This window comes from Pan paniscus, chromosome 4, assembly GCF_029289425.2.
Source record: "Pan paniscus chromosome 4, NHGRI_mPanPan1-v2.0_pri, whole genome shotgun sequence".
In the NCBI taxonomy this organism is placed as follows: Eukaryota; Metazoa; Chordata; class Mammalia; order Primates; family Hominidae; genus Pan; species Pan paniscus.
The window spans coordinates 10,001-32,648 of record NC_073253.2 but is presented as its reverse complement, the minus strand read 5'-3'; the positions used below and the strand labels follow the sequence as shown (position 1 = coordinate 32,648).

The following is a 22,648-nucleotide window of genomic DNA, read 5'->3' as shown; positions in this document are numbered from 1 at the left end:
CACACCATCACTTCCAATACTTTTGTAATAATATCCACACCTTGCGCTATCACTGATCTAATCAACACCATCGCTTCCAATACTAATGTAATAATATCCACACCACGCCCTAACACTCATCTAATCCACACCATCACTTCCAATACTAATGTAATAATATACACACCATGCCCTATCACTGATCTAGTCCACACCATCGCTTCCAATACTAATAATATGCACACCATGCCCTATTACTGATCTAGTCCCCACCATCGCTTCTAATACTAATGTAATAATATCCACACCATGCCCTATCACTGATCTAATCCACACCATCGCTTGCAATACTAATGTTATAGTATCCATATCATGCCCTAACACTCATCTAATCCACACCATCGCTTCCAATACTATTGTAATAATATACACATCATGCCCTATCACTTATCTAGTCCACACCATCGCTTCCAAAGCTAATGTAATGATATCCACACCATGCCCTATCACTTATCTTGTCCACCCCATCACTTCTAATACTAATGTAATAATATCCACAGCATGCCCTAACACTCATCTAATCCACACCATCGCTTGTAATACTAATGTAATAATATGCACACCATGCCCTATCACTGATCTAGTCCACACCATCGCTTCCAATACTAATGTAATAATATCCACATCATTCCCTATCACTGATCTAGTCCACACCATCGCTTCTAATACTAATGTAATAATATCCACACCATGCCCTATCACTGATCTAGTCCACACCATCACTTCTAATACTAATGGAATAATATCCACACCATGCCCTATCACTGATTTAATCCACACCATCGCTTCCAATACTAATGTAATAATATCCACACCATGTCCTATCACTGATCTAATCCACGCCATCGCTTCCAATACCAATGTAGTAATATCCACATCATGCCCTATCTCTGATCTAGTCCACACCATCGCTTCCAATACTAATGTAATAATATCCACACCATGCCCTATCACTGATCTAATCCATACCATCACTTCCAATACTAATGTAATAATATCCACACCATGCCCTACCACTCATCAAATCCACACCATCCCTTCTGATACTAATGTAATAATATGCACTCCATGCCCTGTCACTGATCTAATCCACACCATCGCTTCCAATACTAATGTAATAATATCCACACCATGCCCTATCACTGATCTAATCCACACCATCGCTTCCAATACTAATGTAGTAATATCTACATCATGCCCTATCACTGATCTAGTCCACACCATTGCTTCCAATGCTAATGTAATAATATCCACACCATGCCCTATCACTGATCTAATCCACACCATCACTTCCAATAGCAATGTAATAATATCCACACCATGCCCTACCACTCATCTAATCCACACCATCCCTTCTAATACTAATGTAATAATAACCACACCTGCCCTATCACTGATCTAATCACACCATCGCTTCTAATACTAATGTAATAATATCCACATCATGCCCTATCACTGATCTAATGCACACCATCGCTTCCAATAGTAATGTAATAATATCCACACCATGCCCTACCACTCATCTAATCCACACCATCCCTTCTAATACTAATGTAATAATGTCCACACCATGCCCTATCACTGATCTAATGCACACCATCGCTTCTAATACTAATGTAATAATATCCACAGCATGCCCTAACACTGATCTAATCCACACCATGGCTTCTAATACTAATGTAGTAATATCCACACCATGCCCTACCACTCATCTAATCCACACCATCCATTCTAATACTAATGTAATAATATCCACACCATGACCTATCACTGATCTAATGCACACGATCGCTTCTAATACTAATGTAATAGTATCCACACCATGCCCTATCGGTGATCTAATCCACACCATCACTTCCAGTACTAATTTAGTAATATCCACATCATGCCCTATCACTGATCTAGTCCACACCATCGCTTCCAATACTAATGTAATAATATCCACACCATGCCCTACCACTCATCTAATCCACACCATCCCTTCTAATACTAATGTAATAATATCCACACCATGCCCTAATACTCATCTAATCCACACCATCTCTTCTAATACTAATGTAATAATATCCACACCATGCCCTAACAGTAATGTAATACCTGCACCATTTCCCAACACCAATACAATATCCACACCATTCCCTAACACTAATCTAAATGTCCATACCATGCCCTAACACTAATATATTGACATAATTGCCTCTAATACTAATATATAGAATAATATCTAGTAAGTGGACCCTGTTGACATTGAGGCTTTTTTAAGGGTTTTACAGCTTTGGCTGAACTATAGCCTCTGTAATGGATTTTGATGATGTGTCTGCTTTGCTGGCATGGTATTGACATGGTTGTTTTAAAAAGTAACTTACTTTCCAATAATGTCATATTTCTAAGCAACTTCCCGTAGTAGTACAAAATACAACTTTTTCTTCCCTTAGATTCCTCTACAGTTATTGCCGTACCAGATTTGCAGTGTCGCACAAAATACTCTGGTATATTGCACTGAAAGCATGGACACTCTCCCAGGTAACTACCACATAACCCCTAGATCAGGAAATCAGCGTTGTTCCTACATGATAATTCGGTCCACAAACTCACTTCACTTTTACCTCGTGCCACACTTGGGAGTATAATGTGTTTTTTTTTTTTTTCATTCGGATCCAGTTTTCTTTTCCTGGAACTGTTCCCCAGACTTTCCTTCATATTTATGACCTTGACACATTTAAAGAGCACACAGGTTTTTGTTTGAACAGCTGTTTTCAGGTCTTTGGGGTATATACCTAGGAATGGAATCATTGAGTCATATGGTAAATCTATTTGTAACTTTATGAAGAAACATCAAATTATTTTACACGTAGGCTGCACCATTTTGTCACTTATTGTCACATATTGTCACAAGCAGTGTTTAAGAGTTCAAGTTTCTGCACATCTTTGTCAACACTTGTTATTTTTTAGTATAACTATTCTTGTGTGAGTTAAGGGTTATCTCTTCATGGTTTTAATTATGGTAATGATGTTAAGCATCTTTTCATGTGCTTGTTGGTGAAGTGTGTATTAAAGTCTTTTGTCAATTTTTAGATTGGGTTGTCTTTGCTGTGGAGTTGTAAAAGTTCTTTATACATTCTGGATAACAGACACTGATGAAGTATCTAATGTGCCGACATTTTCTTCCATTTTATAGGTTGTTGGAACGTAATAAGAGTTAATGTGTGGTCTCTGCTGCAGTGTCCTGAAACAGAGCGCTAAGCCTCGGGAATGTACGAAGTAATGTGTCTTTCGTATGCTAATGAAATGATTGATGGCTGGGGGCACCTGGATAGCCTCAGTGGGGCTGGCTGCCAAGGGAAGCAACCTTGTCATTAGAGGATTTGAAATTTCTTCCCCCGTCCCGTCTCTGTGAAGGGGAGAGGTGCTGATGGTTGAGTTGATCACCTATGGCCACAGACGTAACCAATTTGCCTGTGTAATAAAGGACAGGGTTGGGAGAGCATCTGTGTTGCTCTCCCAACACAGGAGATACTGGGAGGATCATGTCTGGTGAGGGCATGGGAGGCCTGCATTCCTTCCACATACCTCACCTTGTGCATCTCTTTTTCTGGCTTTTCATTTGTAGCGTTTAAAAGATCCTTGGTAATAAGTCAGGAATAGTAAGTACACTGCGTTCATGGGTTGTGCAATGTGATGTAGCAAATTGCTGAACCCAATAAGGGTGTTGTGGGAGCCTCCAATCTGTAGCAAAGTCAGACAGAAGGTAACCTGGGAACCTACTGTTTGTGGTTGGCACCTTAAGTGGTTACAGTCTTGTAACGGAGTACCCATATTTTCTTACAGAAGAAATGAATTAGTTTTACCATTTTGCTGTTCCTGCACTTAGCTCTTTAGGAATGCAATTATAAGCTTTACTGTCTCTCCACCAGACACTTCCTATACTGCAAACTTTTCCAACTGTGTGATAACTTAAAAGTTCCAGGGACCAAACCTTGAAACAAACTGGCACTTCCATATCTCTCCCCCACCAGGAGATTGGCAGCAGACAACAGTCAATTTACAACCTGGCTCTGCCCATGGTGGTGCTAGCAAGATCACCTAATGGAGAAAACATCAGAGCATGTCCCATAGACCCTGCACCTCCTCACCTCATCCCCTGCATGCCATTCTGGCAAGTCCGAAAGCCCTGCTTTCTGCCCAGAAAGTGGAAGCGCTTCCCTTAAGGCAAGAGCCTGTATGTTCCCTTCAGCTAAGCTCTGGCATAAAGTCACTTTCTTTTTACCATCCTTGTGTTTGTCATTTAAATTTGCAAGCAACAAGGGGCATGACGTGTATTCCTAGGACTGAGTCCTTAGCCTGTGGGGTCTGATGCTTTCTCCATTTACTGTCACAATTGGGTTGCACTGTAGGACACCCAGCTGGTACCCAAGATTTGGTCTGTGTGGGGAAAAAACCGATGTATCTGGTAACAGAAGTGTTCTGTGTTGAGTGTTGAGAGTATACTATAAGACAGTTGTTTTTCCTATTATAACATTTTGTCTTTCAACTTTTTTCTTCATGTCTTCTGAGACGTAAAAGTTGTAAATTTTGAGGAAATAAATTGATTTATTTTTCCTTTTGTGGTCTGTGCTTTTGGTGTCAGATGTAAGAAACTATTGCTACATGTAAGGTCATGAATGCTTAACTGTATGTTTTCTTCCAGAGTTTTTAGTTTTCACCTATTTTGGTCTTTGAGCCATTGTAGTTTAATTTTTTATGTGGTATGAGGTAAGGATACAATTTCATTTCCCTTTATGTGGATAGCAAGTTGCCTTACATCACTTGTTGAGGACAGGATTCTTTCCCCAATTTACTGGTAATGGACCTTGTCTAAAATCAGTTGAGCATAGAGGTATTGTTTTCTGTCTGGACTCCCAATTCAATTCAGTTGATCTTTCTGTTTATTCCTGTGCGAGGATCCCACTGTTTTTATTACTGTTCCTTTGTAATAAAATTTGAAATTGGGATGTGATTAGGATCAGCTTATCCACTTCTGTCCCAAGGCCTTTGGGATTTTTGTAGGAATAACATTGAATCCACGGATTGCTTCGTGTACTTTGGGAAACTTAACAATGTGGTCTACAAATCCACAAATAAGATAAGTTTTTACATTTATTGGGAATTTAATTTCCTTAAGTAATGTCTTATAATTTCCCTCATCTAAGTCTTGTCATTTCATTCCATTTATTCCTAAGTATAATATTGCTATTGGTATTTTTTAAGGTAGAATTTTCATAATTTGGTTTAGAGATTATTCATTCCTAGCATATGCATATAAAATGGAATGTTTGGCCAGGCACCGGGGCTCATACCTGTAACCCAAGCAGGTTGAGAGGCTGAGGAAGGGTTAGGGTTAGGGTTGGGGTTGGGGTTGGGGTTGGGGTTGGGGTTAGGCTTACGGCTTAGGGCTTAGGGATTAGGGCTAGGGCTCGGGCTAGGGTTAGGGTTACGGTTAGGGTTGGGTTAGGGTTGGGTTAGGGTAGGGTTAGGGTTAGGGGTTAGGGGTTCGGGTTCGGGTTTGGGTTTAGAGTCCATGTGTTCTTTTGGAGCAAGTCACTATGCAGAGCCCACAGTTATGGAGTGAGGAGTTGGCTCCACCTTCTTGGTGGCTGAGTGTCTACATCAATTATTTGGAATTCTTTTGCAAAGGAGATTTCTATGCAACTCCATTTGCTTATTCACCTAGGGATACAAATACAGACACCTAGATAATGACTTTAAGCTTTAGTTATTATTCAACACTACAGTATTATGTTGCACAATTCATTCCTGTGTTGGCCATCAGTAGCTGTTTTTATTGGCTCTTATTTTTCTTTGATATATTTTAAATTTTTTAGTACTTACTTACTTTCTGATACTTCCAGATTATCCTGGCTCCTATATTTACTGTCCCAGTTCTAGTATCAGACATTTCTTCAAAGAGCCTGATTCCTTTCAGAATGGTAGGAAAACTTACATCTGGCTGCTGAATGAGCACATTGTATCTTGTCCCTCATTGGCAATGCTAGGAAGTATATGTGTGTGTCTAACCTACCTATACACACCTAATTATAAAGTTTTCTATGTAGAACTGTGTGTATCTTTATTAAACTAAACATAAGTTTACGTTGATGTCTCCACCTCTGATCTACTATCACATGAATCATTCTAGCCTTCTTGCCTTGCTAATTTGTAATCTCCCACTTCAACAGTGAGAAACCTGGTTCCCACCATCTGTGACTTATGTAAGTCATTGTTTTATTCCAGATACAGACACTGTGGTTTTACAATTGTTCACAATTGCTTTTGTTGGAAAGAACTTTATAAAGTGGAATCCAATGATGAAGTATAGTTCATGTGCCTTCAGCCTACAGATTCTGTTCCTTTTCAAAGTGACTTAGGTCAACACCATTTTCCCTACACCTTCAGTGAGTTTTTACCTACATTTGTGTCTTAGTCCATTTCGTGGTTCTGTAACAGAATACCTGAGGCTGCGTAATTTATAAGTAAAAAAGGTTCATTTGGTTCACAATACTGGTGGCTGGAATGTCTGAGATTGGGCAGTTGCATCTGGCAGGGCCTCAGTCTTTTTCACCTCATGGTGGAAAGTGGAAGGGGAGCAAGGGGTGCCCCAGAGATCACATAGCAGAAGTGAAAGCAAGAGGGAAGCCAAGGAAGCCAGACTCTTTTTAATTACCTACTCCTGCAGAAATTATCTATTCCTGTGAGAACAGAACTCACTCACCCCCATGGAGGACATTAATGTATTCATGAGGGATCCATCCCCACGACCCAAACACCATCCACTAGGCCCCACCACCCCACACTGACACAGTGGGAGTCAAATTTCAACATGAGTTTTTGTGGGGACAAACCACATCCAAACCATAGTAATTTGTAGCATAAATTCTTTTTCACATGATGTATTCTGTCCTGGGATACTCCACATCCTGAGTAATTGTATTTAATTTGAATAGAGTTTGCTTTAACCATTTGGCTGTAAAATTCTGCATATTTCGACAAATGCATTGTGGCAGATATCCCACTATTAAAGTATCATATGGAATGCTTCAAACCCCCACCCCATGGAGCCAATGGCTTCCCATCTGTATAGTTTGCCTTCTCCAGTGTCTCATTAAATGAGATCACATTGTGTGTATCCTCCTCAGACTGTCTTCTTCCATTTAGCAATGTGCATGCAAGATTCACTCATGTCTTTGTGTCAGTTGATAGCTTGTTCCTTTCTATGGCTAAATAGTATTCCATTACATGAATGTACCACAATTTGGTTATGCATTTTGGGGAGCAGAACCTTCCTCTTCTAACTTTGTTCCAGGGTTGGAGACCTTCAAATTAACTGACAATGGATACATTAGTAGGAGAGACAATACTTGGCTTCTTGTTCCCCAAGTATCATTGTGGGACAAAATTCATCAGATGGCAGGATCCAGTTTACAAAGGGGTAAAAATAGCCCAGAAACAAGAAACAAGACTAGAATCTGATAAGCTATAATGGCTATAGTTTTCCTTTAAAATTTTTTTTGAGACAGGGTCTGGCTCTGTCATCCAGGCTGCAGTGCAAAGGTGCAATCTCAGCTCATGGCAACCTCTACCTCCTGGGTGCAAACGATCCTCCCTCCTCAGCCTCCTGATTACCTGGGACTACAGGCAGATGCCGTCATGCCCATCTAATTTTTGTATTTTTGGTAGAGACGGGGTTTCATGGTAGCTTTTGATTGGAAATAACATCAAAGTAGTTGTCAAAATACTTAGGAATGTTATTTTTGGATTGTAAGGTGAGACTTGTTTAGCTTTGGAAAAAATGCCCAATTTGTAATAGGGGAGGAAAAATAATTTTTTGTTTTCGGAATTCTTAGATGGGATGCTCTGTAAAAACTGACAGATTAAAATGAGCAAAACAGAAAAGTTTAAAAACATGTATACCTTATGGTTACATGGGAGATACTCAGGGAAAAATGAGTAAATCTCCAACAGGTGGCTTTCAGTTCAAGCATAAATACTGTCTTCAACTTAAAGAAAGAAGATTTGAGGGGCATTAGTGGGGAGTTAACTAGCAAAAGCACATTAGACAAGGGTAAGGTTCGTTATACAGACTTAAGTCCATGCATTCTCCATTGATAAGACTCTTTAGTGATTTAGTTATCGTTCTCTTCTTGGTGTCAAGAGAGGTAGCTCAAAAACCTGCAGACAAATGTTTATAGTAGCCAAAGGGGATCAGACTATGTCAGCCCAAAATATGCCACTTCAGCATAAGTATTCATGGCAACCTCTACCTCCTGGGTGCAAACGATCCTCCCTCCTCAGCCTCCTGATTACCTGGGACTACAGGCAGATGCCGTCATGCCCATCTAATTTTTGTATTTTTGGTAGAGACGGGGTTTCATGGTAGGTTTTGATTGGAAATAACCTCAAAGTAGTTGTCAAAATACTTAGGAATGTTATTTTTGGATTGTAAGGTTATTACAATGGTTTATTACAAAGGTTATTACAAAGGTTATTAAATGGTTATTTCCTTTATAGATGTAAATTTTCCTTACACAAGTAATTTCTACTGTGTTTTCACAACTTCCTTTGTTAGCTTTTTTTTTTTCAAAATAATTAGCTTGGAATAATTCTTAAGCCAAAGGGACATATTTTGGGGTTGCATATTCTGGTTTCCTACCATTATATTTTGGGGTGGCATATTTTGGTCTTATATTTGGTCTTATATATAGACCAGCTGTGCTTTTTATGGTTTTCAGGTCTCTAGTATGTTGAGCATCTTTCTGTAAGTGTACTTGCCATCTGTAGATCTTCTTTGTTGAGGTGTCTGTTCAGATCTGTGTGCATTTTTAATTGAGCTGTTTAACTTATTGTTTAGTTTTAACAATTTTTAATATATTTTGAATACAAATTCTCAGATCTGTATTTTGCAAATATTTTCTTCCATATGTGGCTTGTCTTTTGGTTCTCTTAACAAGGTCTCTTCCAGAGTATAAACTGTAAATATTAAGAAATCCACATTGTCATTTCTTCTGTGTATATCAACCTTGTGTGTCATTTGTTAAAATTCATTACCAGACGCAAAGGCACATAGCTTTTCTTCTGTAGTTTCTTCTAGAAATTGTATAGTTTTGCATTTTTAGTGTAAGGATGATTTTGAGTGATTATTTGTGTAAGTTGTAAAGTTTTCATCTACATGCATATCATTTCTTATGGTTTCCAATTAATCATTCCCTGACTATTTTTGGGAAAGACACAGGATAGTGGGCTCTGTTAGAGGAGATAGCTAGACATGAACAGGAGGGGGAGCTCCTGGAAAAGGGGAAGTCTGGGAAGCCTCACCTGGAGGGACCCCCAAAAATGCACATATTAGTAGCATCTCTAGTGCTAGAGTGGATGGGCACTTGTCAATTGTGGTTAGGAGGGAGAAGAGGTACCTACGCAGAAACACCCTAGAACTTCTCTTAAGATGCCCCAATCATCATTCACTCTGCAATAAAAATGTCAGAATATTGCTAGCTACATGCTGATAAGAAGGACAAAGGGGACATTCTTAAGAGAAACCTGGCACCATAAGTACAGATTAGGGCAGAGAAAGACATTCAAAAGAGGAAGGTGCAGTAGATACAAACGTGACCGCTGTCAGCCTGCCTGGGATGGCGGGAAGGAGGCTGGTGCCAGTGTGGATTTGGATTGATCACCACACATGTACCTCAATCAACAGTAAGGAGGTCCCACAAGCCTAAGTGGGGCAAGTTGGGGACCTAAGGCAGTAGCAGGAGAACCAAAGAAAACAGGCGGAGACTTGAGACAGAGGCAGGAATGTGAAGTCCAAAATAAAATTCCCCGCACAGGACTCTTAGGGTGTTTTCATGCACTATCAGCCCACTCCTCCCTATTTTTCTACAATAAGCTCTTTACACTGTATTTCTTTTGAATGAAGTTGTCTTCCATCTTTGCACTGCCTCTTGGTGAAAATCTTTCTTCCAAGTTAACTGGGACATCAGCTCTTCCCAGTAATAGCTCCTTTTCAGTTTTAATTTACAGAACTGATGGGGATTAATAACTGGCGCTCTGACTTTAAGTGGTGCAGGAGGCGGCCAGTAGGGGATGGCAGCCATCACACCGGGAGCAAGAGGGCCCTGCCTAGTCCCCATCTGCCTGCAGGTGGCTTGCAGCCACGACAATGCCAGCAAGAGGGCCTGGCAGTGTCACTGGCTGCCAGCAGGGGGCGAACGACGACTACACTGTGAGCAAGAGGGCCCTGCAGTGTCCTTAGCTGCCAGGAGGTGGCGTAGGGGCACCACACCATGAGCAAGAGGACCGTGCAGTGCCCTGGTTGCCAGCAGGGGGCGTGCTGCCACTACACTGTGAGCAAGAGGATCCTGTAGTGCCCCCAGCGGTCAGAAGAGGGCGTCCCCTGACTACACTGCAAGGAAGAGGGCCCGGCAGTGTCCCCAGCTGCCAGCAGGGGAGCCAGCCGCCACTACACTTGGAGCAAGAGGGCCCGGCAGTGTCCCCAGCTGCCAGCAGGCGGGTGTGCTGCCACTACAATGTGAGCAAGAGGGCCCTGCAATGTCCCTAGCTGCCAGCAGGCGGCGTGCCGCCACTATACTGCAAGCAAGAGGGCCCTGCAGTTGCCCTAGTCGCCAGCAGGGGGCGCAATGGCACAGCACCGTGGGCAAGCGGGTCCTGTACTGCCCGGGTGCAAGCAGGAGGGGGCCCGAACCGGGCTGTTCAGATTACTCAGGTTCCACCCGTCTCTGCGCCGCGCCGCCGGGGACGTGTCTCTGCGCCTGCACCGCGCCACCCCCGCGCTCCCCGCCCGGCGGCGTGCGACTGTGCGCCTGCAACACGCCCCGCCACCGTCAGCTCAGCGACGTGCGTCTCTGCGCCTGCGCCTGCGCCGCGCCTCACTCCCGCTCGCCCAGCGACCTCTCCCCTCCGGGGACGCGCCGGCGTGCCTCTATGCCCTGCGCCGCGTTTCCCCAACAGCGCCGCGCCGCCCCTCTCTGCGCCTGCGCGGGCCCGCCGCGCCGCCCCGCCCCTCTCTGCGCCTGCGCGGGCCCGCCGCGCCGCCCCGCCCCTCTCTGCGCCTGCGCCGGCCCGCCGCGCCGCCCCTCTCTGCGCCTGCGCCGGCCCGCCGCCCCGCCCCTCTCTGCGCCTGCGCCGGCCCGCCGCGCCGCCCCTCTCTGCGCCTGCGCCGGCCCGCCGCGCCGCCCCTCTCTGCGCCTGCGCGGGCGCGCCGCGCCGCCCCTCTCTGCCCCTGCGCGGGCCCGCCGCGCCGCCCCTCTCTGCCCCTGCGCGGGCCCGCCGCGCCGCCCCTCTCTGCGCCTGCGCCGGCGCGCCACGCCTCTTTGCGAGGGCGCATTTGCGTTCTCCTCAGCACAGACCCGGAGAGCATCGCCAGGGCGGAGCTGCGTTCTCCTCTGCACAGACTTCGGGAGTACTGCGAAGGCGGAGCAGAGTTCTTCTCAGGTCAGACGCGGGTGGGCGGAGGGCACTGCGAGGGTGGAGCTGTGTTCTGCTCAGCAGAGACCTGGGGGGCACCGTAAAGGCGGAGCAGCATTCTCAGCAGAGATGTTGGTGGCACTGCCTGGCTTTGGGACAACTTGGGGCCGCATGGACGGTGAATAAAATCTTTCACGGTCGCAGCCCTGAATAATCAAGGTCAGAGACCAGTTAGAACGGTTCAGTGTGGAAAACGGGAAATCAAAAGCCTCTCTCAATCCTGCGCACCGAGATTCTCCCGAGGCGGGGGGCTGCATTGCTGGTTCCAACTGCAGCGTCGGAACACAAATGTAGCATTCCTAATGCACACATGACACCCAAAATTACATGAGTAATATGGTTAGGGTTAGGGTTAGATTACAATTTCTAACCTGTTTTATTTTGTTTTTTTTTGAGACAGGGTCTCCCTCTGTTGTCCAAGGCTGGAGTGTAGTAGCGCTATCGCAGCTGACCGCAGCCTCAACCTTCCAGGCTGAAGCGATCCTCCTACCTCAACCTCCCACGTGGCTGAGACTACAGGTGCTTGCCACTATGCCCAACTAATATTTGGAATTTTCGTATACGTGGATTCCAGAGGGGTGACAGCGAAACGTGAGTAAGCATGGATTTTGGTATATGCAGAGATGGGGGGCTGGAACTAATTCTGTATACTGAGGGACGACGACTGTATATGTTTTTACAATTACGCTGTAGGATACATTCTGTTGCATAGCCTTGAAAATAATAATTTTTAATTGAGTGGAATAATAATAATAATATTGCTAAAAGTAGCAGCTGGCCAGGTGTGGTGGCTCACACTGGTAATCGCAACACTTTGGGAGGCTGAGGCAGGAGGATGGCTTGAGGCCAAGAGTTTGCGATAGGCCTTGGAAACGCAGGGGGAGTCACCATCCCTACAGAAAAACACATGAATTAGCCTAGTGTGGTGGCATGTTCCTGTAGTCCCAGCTACTTGGGAGGCTGAGGTGGGAGGATCACTTGAGCCCAGGGAGGCTGAGACTGCAGTGAGTCATGATCAGGCCTCTGCACTCCAGCCTGGGTGACAGAGTGAGACCCTGTCTCAAAACAACAAAAAAGTAGCCGCTAACATCAACTGAACTTTTATACCAGGTGCCTATTGATACCATAGTTTAATTTCTTAGAACTGTTTCTTATTTCACTTACCAACTCTGTCTTCAGTTACTCCCAGATTTTTACTGTGTGTGTCCAGATGACCTTTTGTTTAGATTGAATTGTCTCCCCAGAAGTAAGATTACTGTGAGTCATGGTGAATGGACATTCTCATTACCCTTGATGTAAGTTGACAGGGTTTTGAGTGCCTCCCAGGTATAATCTTAGCACTTTGGGAGGCCAAGAGAGGAGGATTGCTTGAGGCCAAGAGTTGGAGGAGGCAGTATGGCAGTATGGTGAGACCCTGTCTCCACTATTTTAAAAAATTGACAGGCTTTACCCGGGAAGGCTTATACACAATTTAAACACCCCTCATAGTATAAGAAAGTGCCCATTTCACTGCACCTTTGCCAGCACAGGGTATTATAATTTAGTAAGTCATTTTTTGTTTGATTATTTTAAATAGATAAAAGACCTCATGTTACTTTACTTGTCACATTTCAACATCTTTCCTTAGCTTATTAGCTCTATCTCTTTTCTGTCTGTAAATGGTTGTTGTTGTTGTTGTTTTGTTCTTTGAGACAGGGTCTTGCTCTGTCACCAGGCTGGACTGTAGCGGCATAATCATGCCTCGCTGCAGCCTTGACCTCCCAGGCTCAAACTTCAGCATTCCGAGTAGCTGGGACTACAAGTGTGCACCACCACTCCCAGCTAACATTTTTCTTTTTTTTTTGGATAGAGACAGGGTCTCACTGTGTTGTCCAGACCGGTCTCTAGCTCCTGGCCTTAAGCAATCTTCCTGCATTAGCTTCTCAAATGGCTGGAATTTCAGGCATGAGCCACCATGCCTGGCCTGGGCTAGTCCCATATTCTCTAGAGTTCTCTTTACTTTGTGCTAGCCAATCTCTCATTGTGCTGTTCACCTGTTATAATGAATAATTCTCCGTATTAAATTTTACCACTTTAAACTTTTGAGTGGTTTATGCTTCCTGATTGGACTCTGACTAATATGTTAGGAAGGGTCCCAGGAGGTAAACCCACACAGATGGGATTTGGGCATAGGTTTGGTTTCCCAGGGGGCAGTGCTGAGCTCTTTGCCAGTGGGAAATGGGATGCTGGTGATTTCCAGTAGGTGACCTCACAGTGACTCAAGCTACCACTTACTGTTGATTGTGACAAAATGCCAGCTGAGGCACATGCCTTGGGAGCTAAGTGGTTGCTGCCCTTGACCACTGTGAAGACTGTTTTGGGAAGGGTCGCTTTGGATGCACTTGAGCAGGGGTCCCCAACCCCTGAGCCATGGAGTCGTAAGGAGCCACACAGCAGGAGGTGAGTGGTGTCGAGTGAGGGAGTGAGGGAAGCTTCGTCTGTATTTACAGCCACTCCCCTTTGCTCACATTCCCGCCTGAGCTCCGCCTTCTCAGATGAGCAGCAGCATTAGATTCTGATAGGAGAACGCACCCTGTTGTGAACCGTGCATGTGAGGGATCTAGGTTGCGCTGTCCTTATGAGAATCTAATACCTATTGATCTGTCACTTTCTCCCATCACGCTCAGGTGGGACCATCCAGTTTCAGGAAAACAAGCTTAACACGCCCACTGATTTGACATTATGGTGAGTTCTATAATTATTTTATTATATATTACAGTGTAATAATGGAAATAAAGTGCCTAATAAATGTAAATGTGCTTACATCTTTTGGCCCAGCTCCTACCTCCCGGCAGCCTCTCCAGGCCCAGAACTTTCTCCAGTCAGTCTCTACAGACCAAGCTCATGACTCACAATGGCCTATTTAGGCCCATACCCTACATCAGGGCAGTCTCCGCAGATGAGGCTACTGCCTCACAACAGCCTCCACAGGCACAGCTCCATCGTTACAATGGCCTCTTTAGACCCAGCTCCTGCCTCCCAGCCTTCTCTCCAGGCCCTGAACTTTCTCCGTAAGTTGAGGTAGCTGGGACTGTAGGTATACATGATGATACTTGGGTAATTTTTAAATTGTTTTGTAGACATGGGGTCTCACTTTGTTGGCCAGGCTGGTTTCAAACTAATGGCCTCAAGTGACCCTTCCACCCCTGCCTCCCATCCTCGAGGTATTTGCCACCACAAGGAGCACTTGTTCAATTTTCTAAACAAGAAATTTCTAAAGTAAGGCTGTGGGATGATGGCAGGAAGATAAAAGAAAAACAGAAGAATAAGTTAAAATGACTTATTCACACATATTCTTTTGACAGCAAGAAGAACTTTTAGTATATACATTCCTTACAAACAAACAAAAGGCAGGTAAACAATGTTGTATAGGAACTTCAACACGCACTGTACAGTATTCCCACTTTGCTGACATAAGTTATGGAAATTTCGTAGTTTACTTGAGTGTCGCTACCAGTATTTTGCTTCTCTGATGATTTTTATCAACTTCCTCATCTGTTAACTTCTCTCCAAGGTATGTCATGTCACGACATACTGCCGCTGCACGAACATGGCCAGTGTCTTCCTATTCAACATGTAGAATGCTTTCCTAATTTCTCTTTTTACTCTCTGTCTTTGTGTTCTGCATTTTCCTTACTTTTATTGTCAGAAACTCCAGAAAGTCAATCGTACTAATTTATCACGATTTGCTTTATTAATTTATACTTTGCTTATATGGAATTTTGCCCAGCAGACCTCATTACAGTTTCTAACCTGTTTTATTTATTTATTTTTTTTCTGAGACAGGGTCTCCCTCTGTTGTCCAAGGCTGGAGTGTAGTAGCGCTATCGCAGCTGACCGCAGCCTCAACCTTCCAGGCTGAAGCGATCCTCCTACCTCAACCTCCCACGTGGCTGAGACTACAGGTGCTTGCCACTATGCCCAACTAATATTTGGAATTTTCGTATACGTGGATTCCAGAGGGGTGACAGTGAAACGTGAGTAAGCATGGATTTTGGTATATGCAGAGATGGGGGGCTGGAACTGATTCTGTATACTGAGGGACGACGACTGTATATGTTTTTACAATTACGCTGTAGGATACATACTGTTGCATAGCCTTGAAAATAATAATTTTTAATTGAGTGGAATAATAATAATATTGCTAAAAGTAGCAGCTGGCCAGGTGTGGTGGCTCACACTGGTAATCGCAACACTTTGGGAGGCTGAGGCAGGAGGATGGCTTGAGGCCAAGAGTTTGCGATAGGCCTTGGAAACGCAGGGGGAGTCACCATCCCTACAGAAAAACACATGAATTAGCCTAGTGTGGTGGCATGTTCCTGTAGTCCCAGCTACTTGGGAGGCTGAGGTGGGAGGATCACTTGAGCCCAGGGAGGCTGAGACTGCAGTGAGTCATGATCAGGCCTCTGCACTCCAGCCTGGGTGACAGAGTGAGACCCTGTCTCAAAACAACAAAAAAGTAGCAGCTAACATCAACTGACCTTTTACCAGGTGCCTACTGATACCATAGTTTAATTTCTTAGAACTGTTTCTTATTTCACTTAGCAACTCTGTCTTCAGTTACTCCCAGATTTTTACTCTGTGTGTCCAGATGACCTTTTGTTTAGATTGAATTGTCTCCCCAGAAGTAAGATTACTGTGAGTCATGGTGAATGGACATTCTCATTACCCTTGATGTAAATCGACAGGGTTTTGGGTGCCTCCCAGCTATAATCTTAGCACTTTGGGAGGCTAAGAGAGGAGGATTGCTTGAGGCCAAGAGTTGGAGGAGGCAGTATGGCAGTATGGTGAGACCCTGTCTCCATTATTTTAAAAAATTGACAGGCTTTACCCAGGAAGGCTTATACACAATTTAAACACCCCTCATAGTATAAGAAAGTGCCCATTTCACTGCACCTTTGCCAGCACAGGGTATTATAATTTAGTAAGTCATTTTTTGTTTGATTATTTTAAATAGACAAAAGACCTCATGTTACTCTACTTGTCACATTTCAACATCTTTCCTCAGCTTATTAGCTCTATTTCTTTTCTGTCTGTAAATGGTTGTTGTTGTTTTGTTCTTTGAGACAGGGTCTTGCTCTGTCACCAGGCTGGACTGTAGTGGCATAATCATGCCTCACTGCAGCCTTGACCTCCCAGGCTCAAACTTCAGCATTCCGAGTAGCTGGGACTACAAGTGTGCACCACCACTCCCAGCTAACTTTTTTCTTCTTTTGGATAGAGACAGGGTCTCACTGTGTTGTCCAGACCGGTCTCTAGCTCCTGGCCTTAAGCAATCCTCCTGCATTAGCTTCTCAAATGGCTGGAATTTCAGGCATGAGCCACCATGCCTGGCCTGGGCTAGTCCCATATTCTCTAGAGTTCTCTTTACTTTGTGCTAGCCAATCTCTCATTATGCTGTTCACCTGTTATAATGAATAATTCTCCGTATTAAATTTTACCACTTTAAACTTTTGAGTGGTTTATGCTTCCTGATTGGACTCTGACTAATATGCTAGGAAGGGTCCCAGGAGGTAAACCCACACAGATGGGATTTGGGCATAGGTTTGGTTTCCCAGGGGGCAGTGCTGAGCTCTTTGCCAGTGGGAAATGGGATGCTGGTGATTTCCAGTAGGTGACCTCACAGTGACTCAAGCTACCTCTTACTGTTGATTGTGATGAAATGCCAGCTGAGGCACATGCCTTGGGAGCTAAGTGGTTGCTGCCCTTGACCACTGTGAAGACTGTTTTGGGAAGGGTCGCTTTGGATGCACTTGAGCAGGGGTCCCCAACCCCTGAGCCATGGAGCCGTAGGGAGCCACACAGCAGGAGGTGAGTGGTGTCGAGTGAGGGAGTGAGGGCAGCTTCTTCTGTATTTACAGCCACTCCCCTTTGCTCACATTCCCGCCTGAGCTCCGCCTTCTCAGATGAGCAGCAGCATTAGATTCTGATAGGAGAACGCACCCTGTTGTGAACCGTGCATGTGAGGGATCTAGGTTGCGCTGTCCTTATGAGAATCTAATACCTATTGATCTGTCACTTTCTCCCATCACGCTCAGGTGGGACCATCCAGTTTCAGGAAAACAAGCTTAACACGCCCACTGATTTGACATTGTGGTGAGTTCTATAATTATTTTATTATATATTGGATGTATAATAAATATATATAATTATATATATTAATATGTTAAATATATTAATATATTAAATATATTATTATATATTGTAATAATGGAAATAAAGTCCCTAATAAATGTAAATGTGCTTAAATCTTTTGGCCCAGCTCCTACCTCCCGGCAGCCTCTCCAGGCCCAGAACTTTCTCCAGTCAGCCTCTACAGACCAAGCTCATGACTCACAATGGCCTATTTAGGCCCATACCCTACGTCACGGCAGTCTCCGCAGATGAGGCTACTGCCTCACAACAGCCTCCACAGGCACAGCTCCATCGGATATTGGATATATCCAATATCCACAGCCCACAGCTTCCTCAAGTCAAGCTCCCCAGGCCCAGGTCAGGCCTCACGGTGGCCTCTCCAGGATGAGCTCCTGCCCTCCGATGGCACCTGCAGGCCCCAAATGGTCTCCGGTCGGTGGGCTCCTCCACACCAAGCTTGGGCCTCCCGGCGACCTCTGCAGGCCCAAGTTGTCCTGAAGTTGGCATCTCCCGGCCGTGCCTCCCAGCAAGTAAGCAAGCTCTTTTGGCTCAACTCCGGCCCAGCTCCCAACCGCCTTTGTGGGCCCCGAACTTTCTCCAGCCAAGTTCTTCGGGCCTAATTCCTGCCGCCCGGTGGCCTGTACGGGCCCAGCAATGGTTGGAGAACAGCCTATGCAGGTCCCCGCTCTTGCCTCCCAGGGGCCTCTCCAGGCCCAGCTCTTGACCCCACGGCGGCCTCTCAGGGCCAACTCCCTGCCTGCCTCCCAGCAGCCCGCGTGCGGCCCAGCTCCTCCCTCACGGTGGCCTGTTGATGCCCATGCCTCTGGCACCCTGCCCAGAGGCATGAGCCCCTGCCTCACACCGGCCCCTCCCACGCTGAGAGAGGTCAGCGTGAGCCCTTGCCTCACACCGGCCCCTCCCACACTGAGAGAGGTCAGAGTGAGCCCCATGCCTCACACCGGCCCCTCCCACGCTGAGAGAGGTCAGCGTGAGCCCCTTGCCTCACACCGGCCCCTCCCACGCTGAGAGAGGTCAGAGTGAGCCCTTTCCTCACACCGGCCCCTCCCATGCTGAGAGAGGTCAGAGTGAGCCCTTGCCTCACACCGGCCCCTCCCACGCTGAGAGAGGTCAGACTGAGCCCTTGCCTCACACCGGCCCCTCCCACGCTGAGAGAGGTCAGCGTTAGCCCCTTGCCTCACACCGGCCCCTCCCACGCTGAGAGAGGTCGTGAGCCCTTGCCTCACACCGGCCCCTCCCATGCTGAGAGAGGTCAGAGTGAGCCCCTTGCCTCACACCAGCCCCTCCCACGCTGAGAGACGTCAGCCTGAGCCCTTGCCTCACACCGGCCCCTCCCACGCTGAGAGAGGTCAGCGTGAGCCCTTGCCTCACACCGGCCCCTCCCACGCTGAGAGAAGTCAGAGTGAGCCCCATGCCTCACACCGGCCCCTCCCACGCTGAGAGAGGTCAGCGTGAGCCCTTGCCTCACACCGGCCCCTCCCACGCTGAGAGAGGTCAGCGTGAGCCCTTGCCTCACACCGGCCCCTCCCACGCTGAGAGAGGTCAGAGTGAGCCCCATGCCTCACACCGGCCCCTCCCACGCTGAGAGAGGTCAGAGTGAGCCCCATGCCTCACACCGCCCCCTCCCACGGTGAGAGAGGTCAGCGTGAGCCCTTGCCTCACACCGGCCCCTCCCACGCTGAGAGAGGTCAGCGTGAGCCCCTTGCCTCACACCGGCCCCTCCCACGCTGAGAGAGGTCAGAGTGAGCCCCATGCCTCACACCGGCCCCTCCCACGCTGAGAGAGGTCAGCGTTAGCCCTTGCCTCACACCGGCCCCTCCCACGCTGAGAGAGGTCAGCGTGAGCCCCTTGCCTCACACCGTCCCCTCCCTCGCTGACAGAGGTCAGCCTGAGCCCCTTGCCTCACACCGGCCCCTCCCTCGCTGACAGAGGTCAGCCTGAGCCCCTTGCCTCACACCGGCCCCTCCCTCGCTGACAGAGGTCAGCCTGAGCCCCTTGCCTCACACCGGCCCCTCCCACGCTGAGAGAGGTCGTGAGCCCTTGCCTCACACCGGCCCCTCCCTTGCTGAGAGAGGTCAGCGTGAGCCCTTGCCTCACACCGGCCCCTCCCACGCTGAGAGAAGTCAGAGTGAGCCCCATGCCTCACACCGGCCCCTCCCATGCTGAGAGAGGTCAGCGTGAGCCCTTGCCTCACACCGGCCCCTCCCACGCTGAGAGAGGTCAGCGTGAGCCCTTGCCTCACACCGGCCCCTCCCACGCTGAGAGAGGTCAGCGTGAGCCCCGTGCCTCGCACCGTCCCCTCCCTCGCTGACAGAGGTCAGCCTGAGCCCCTTGCCTCACACCGGCCCCTCCCTCGCTGACAGAGGTCAGCCTGAGCCCCTTGCATCACACCGGCCCCTCCCACGCTGACAGAGGTCAGCCTGAGCCCCTTGCCTCACACCGGCCCCTCCCTCGCTGACAGAGGTCAGCCTGAGCCCCTTGCGTCACACCGGCCCCTCCCACGCTGAGAGAGGTCAGCGTGAGCCCTTGCCTCACATCGGCCCCTCCCACGCTGAGAGAGGTCAGCGTGAGCCCTTGCCTCACACCGGCCCCTCCCACGCTGAGAGAGGTCAGCGTGAGCCCTTGCCTCACACCGGCCCCTCCCACGCTGAGAGAGGTCAGCGTGAGCCCCTTGCCTCATACCGGCCCCTCCCACGCTGAGAGAGGTCAGCGTGAGCCCTTGCCTCACACCGGCCCCTCCCACGCTGAGAGAGGTCAGCGTGAGCCCCTTGCCTCACACCGGCCCCTCCCACGCTGAGAGAGGTCAGCGTGAGCCCTTGCCTCACACCGGCCCCTCCCACGCTGAGAGAGGTCAGCGTGAGCCCCTTGCCTCACACCGGCCCCTCCCACGCTGAGAGAGGTCAGCGTGAGCCCTTGCCTCACACCGGCCCCTCCCACGCTGAGAGAGGTCAGCGTGAGCCCCTTGCCTCACACCGGCCCCTCCCACGCTGAGAGAGGTCAGCGTGAGCCCTTGCCTCACACCGGCCCCTCCCACGCTGAGAGAGGTCAGCGTGAGCCCCTTGCCTCACACCGGCCCCTCCCACGCTGAGAGAGGTCAGCGTGAGCCCTTGCCTCACACCGGCCCCTCCCACGCTGAGAGAGGTCAGCGTGAGCCCCTTGCCTCACACCGGCCCCTCCCACGCTGAGAGAGGTCAGCGTGAGCCCTTGCCTCACACCGGCCCCTCCCACGCTGAGAGAGGTCAGTGTGAGCCCCTTGCCTCACACTGGCCCCTCCCACGTTGAGAGAGGTCAGTGTGAGCCCTTGCCTCACACCGGCCCCTCCCACGCTGAGAGAGGTCAGCGTGAGCCCCTGCCTCAACAGGCCACCGTGAGGGAGGAGCAGGGTCGCACGTGGGCTTCTGGGAGGCAGGCAGGGACTTGGGCCTGGGAGGTCGCGGTGGGGCGAGAGCTGGGCCTGGAGACACCCCTCTGAGGCAACAGCGGGGCCTACAGACTCTGTTCTGCAGCCGGAGCTGGGACTGTTCAGGTACTGGGAGGCGGGATGTGGGTCTGAAGAGCTTGGTTGCCGAAACTTCGGTGTCTACAAACGCAGGCGGGAACTGAGCCAAAAAAGCTTGTTTCCTGGGAGGTGGGAGATGCAGCCAAGAGAAACAGCTGTGCCTGCAGAGGCCGCCATGTGGGAGGCTGAGGCCGGGCCTCCTCAAATCGGCCTCTCCAGAGCCACTTGCAGCCTCCCGGCGTCCTCTCCGGGCCCAGCTCTTCCTCCCGGCTGTGTCTCCAGGCCTGACTCTGGCCTCCCAACAACGTCTTTGGACTCAGCTCCTGCCCAGCTCCCAGCGGCCCTGGTAGGCCCACCACTTCCCGAAGCCAAGCTCCCCAGGCCCAGCTCAGGCCTCACGGTGGCCTCTCCAGGCTCAGCTCCTGCCCTCCGATGGCAAGGTCGGTGGGCTCCTCTAGGCCCAGCTTGGGCCTCCCCGCGGCCTCTGCAGGCCCAAATCGTCCTGAAGTCGGCCTCTCCAGGCCCAGCTCCGGCCTCCCGGAGGCCTCTGCAGGCCCAAGTCGTCGTCAAGTCGGCCTGGAATTGGGCCTGGAAGAGCAGCAAGTCGGCCTTCCCGGGCCCAGCTCCGTCCTCTCGGCGGCCTCTCCAGGTGCAAAACTTCCTCGAGTCAGCCTCTCCAGGCCCAGCTCCTCCTGCCTCCCAGTGGCCTCTTTCAGCCCAGACCAGCTCATGGCTCTTGGCGGCCTTCCCAGGCCCCGCTTTTGACTTTTGGTGGCCTCTTCAGGCCCAGAACTTGACCTCCAGTGGGCCTTTGCAGGCCCGGCCTCCTGCCTCTCGAAGGCCTGCATGGGCCTGGACTCACAGCGGACTCACAGCGGACTCTCCATGCCCAGCTAGCCCTTGCGTCATTGCGGCCTCCCGAGTCCAAAGCTCCTGCCTCTCGGCCGCTTCGGCAGGCCCAGCTCCCGCCTGCCAGCGGCCTCTTTAGGCCCAGCTCATTCCTCACAACGGCCTTCCCAGGCCCCGTTTTTCCCTTCCGGCAGCCTCTTGGCCTCTAATTTGTTTATCTTTTGTGTATAAATCCCAAAATATTGAATTTTGGAATATTTCCACCATTATGTAAATATTTTGGTAGGTGATTTATTTGGGGTGAGTTTCTGCACCAAGCCCGAATTTTTTATTTTATTTTACTGATTATTTGGTGTTAAACAGGTTTAATGACGGTCATGGCAACTTTTTGGCACAATGAAAAATATCGCCCATGATCAACGTGTTCTGTTCTGGGGAAGGGGGCAAAGGCAGGGTGAATCACTTTCTTAAAAAGTATAGCTCGAGTTGGGAGTGCAGAGGGAATGGGGAGAAAACCCTCCCGCTGCCTGTGTCGAAGTGCAGGAGCCCCCA

The 22,648-nt window shown here is 48.5% G+C and overlaps 2 protein-coding genes and 1 pseudogene across 2 annotated transcripts in view; all 3 read left to right on the top strand.

Moving 5' to 3' along the window:
• The window catches only part of LOC129398493 (tubulin beta-8 chain-like), a 96,339-nt gene extending 91,697 nt beyond the window's left edge, over positions 1 to 4,642 (top strand). Inside the window, 2 exon segments of the mRNA XM_063604079.1 lie at positions 2,475 to 2,562; positions 3,218 to 4,642. The gene's annotated coding sequence lies outside the window, so the exon portion shown is untranslated.
• Positions 4,643 to 11,325: 6,683 nt separating this feature from the next.
• LOC129398498 (putative uncharacterized protein FLJ46235) lies at positions 11,326 to 19,281 on the top strand (annotated as a pseudogene).
• A 126-nt stretch (positions 19,282 to 19,407) lies between these two features.
• On the top strand, positions 19,408 to 22,512 carry LOC134730335 (putative uncharacterized protein FLJ44672). Its single transcript, XM_063604102.1, has one exon. It carries the CDS (start codon positions 21,384 to 21,386, stop codon positions 22,233 to 22,235), a length of 852 nt encoding a protein of 283 aa, XP_063460172.1. The 5' UTR covers positions 19,408 to 21,383; the 3' UTR covers positions 22,236 to 22,512.
• The last annotated feature ends 136 nt before the right edge of the window (positions 22,513 to 22,648 follow it).

Bases quoted from the DNA above. Each gene is read 5' to 3' on its own strand.
- LOC134730335 (XM_063604102.1), top strand. From the start codon at position 21,384: ATGCAGCCAAGAGAAACAGCTGTGCCTGCAGAGGCCGCCATGTGGGAG.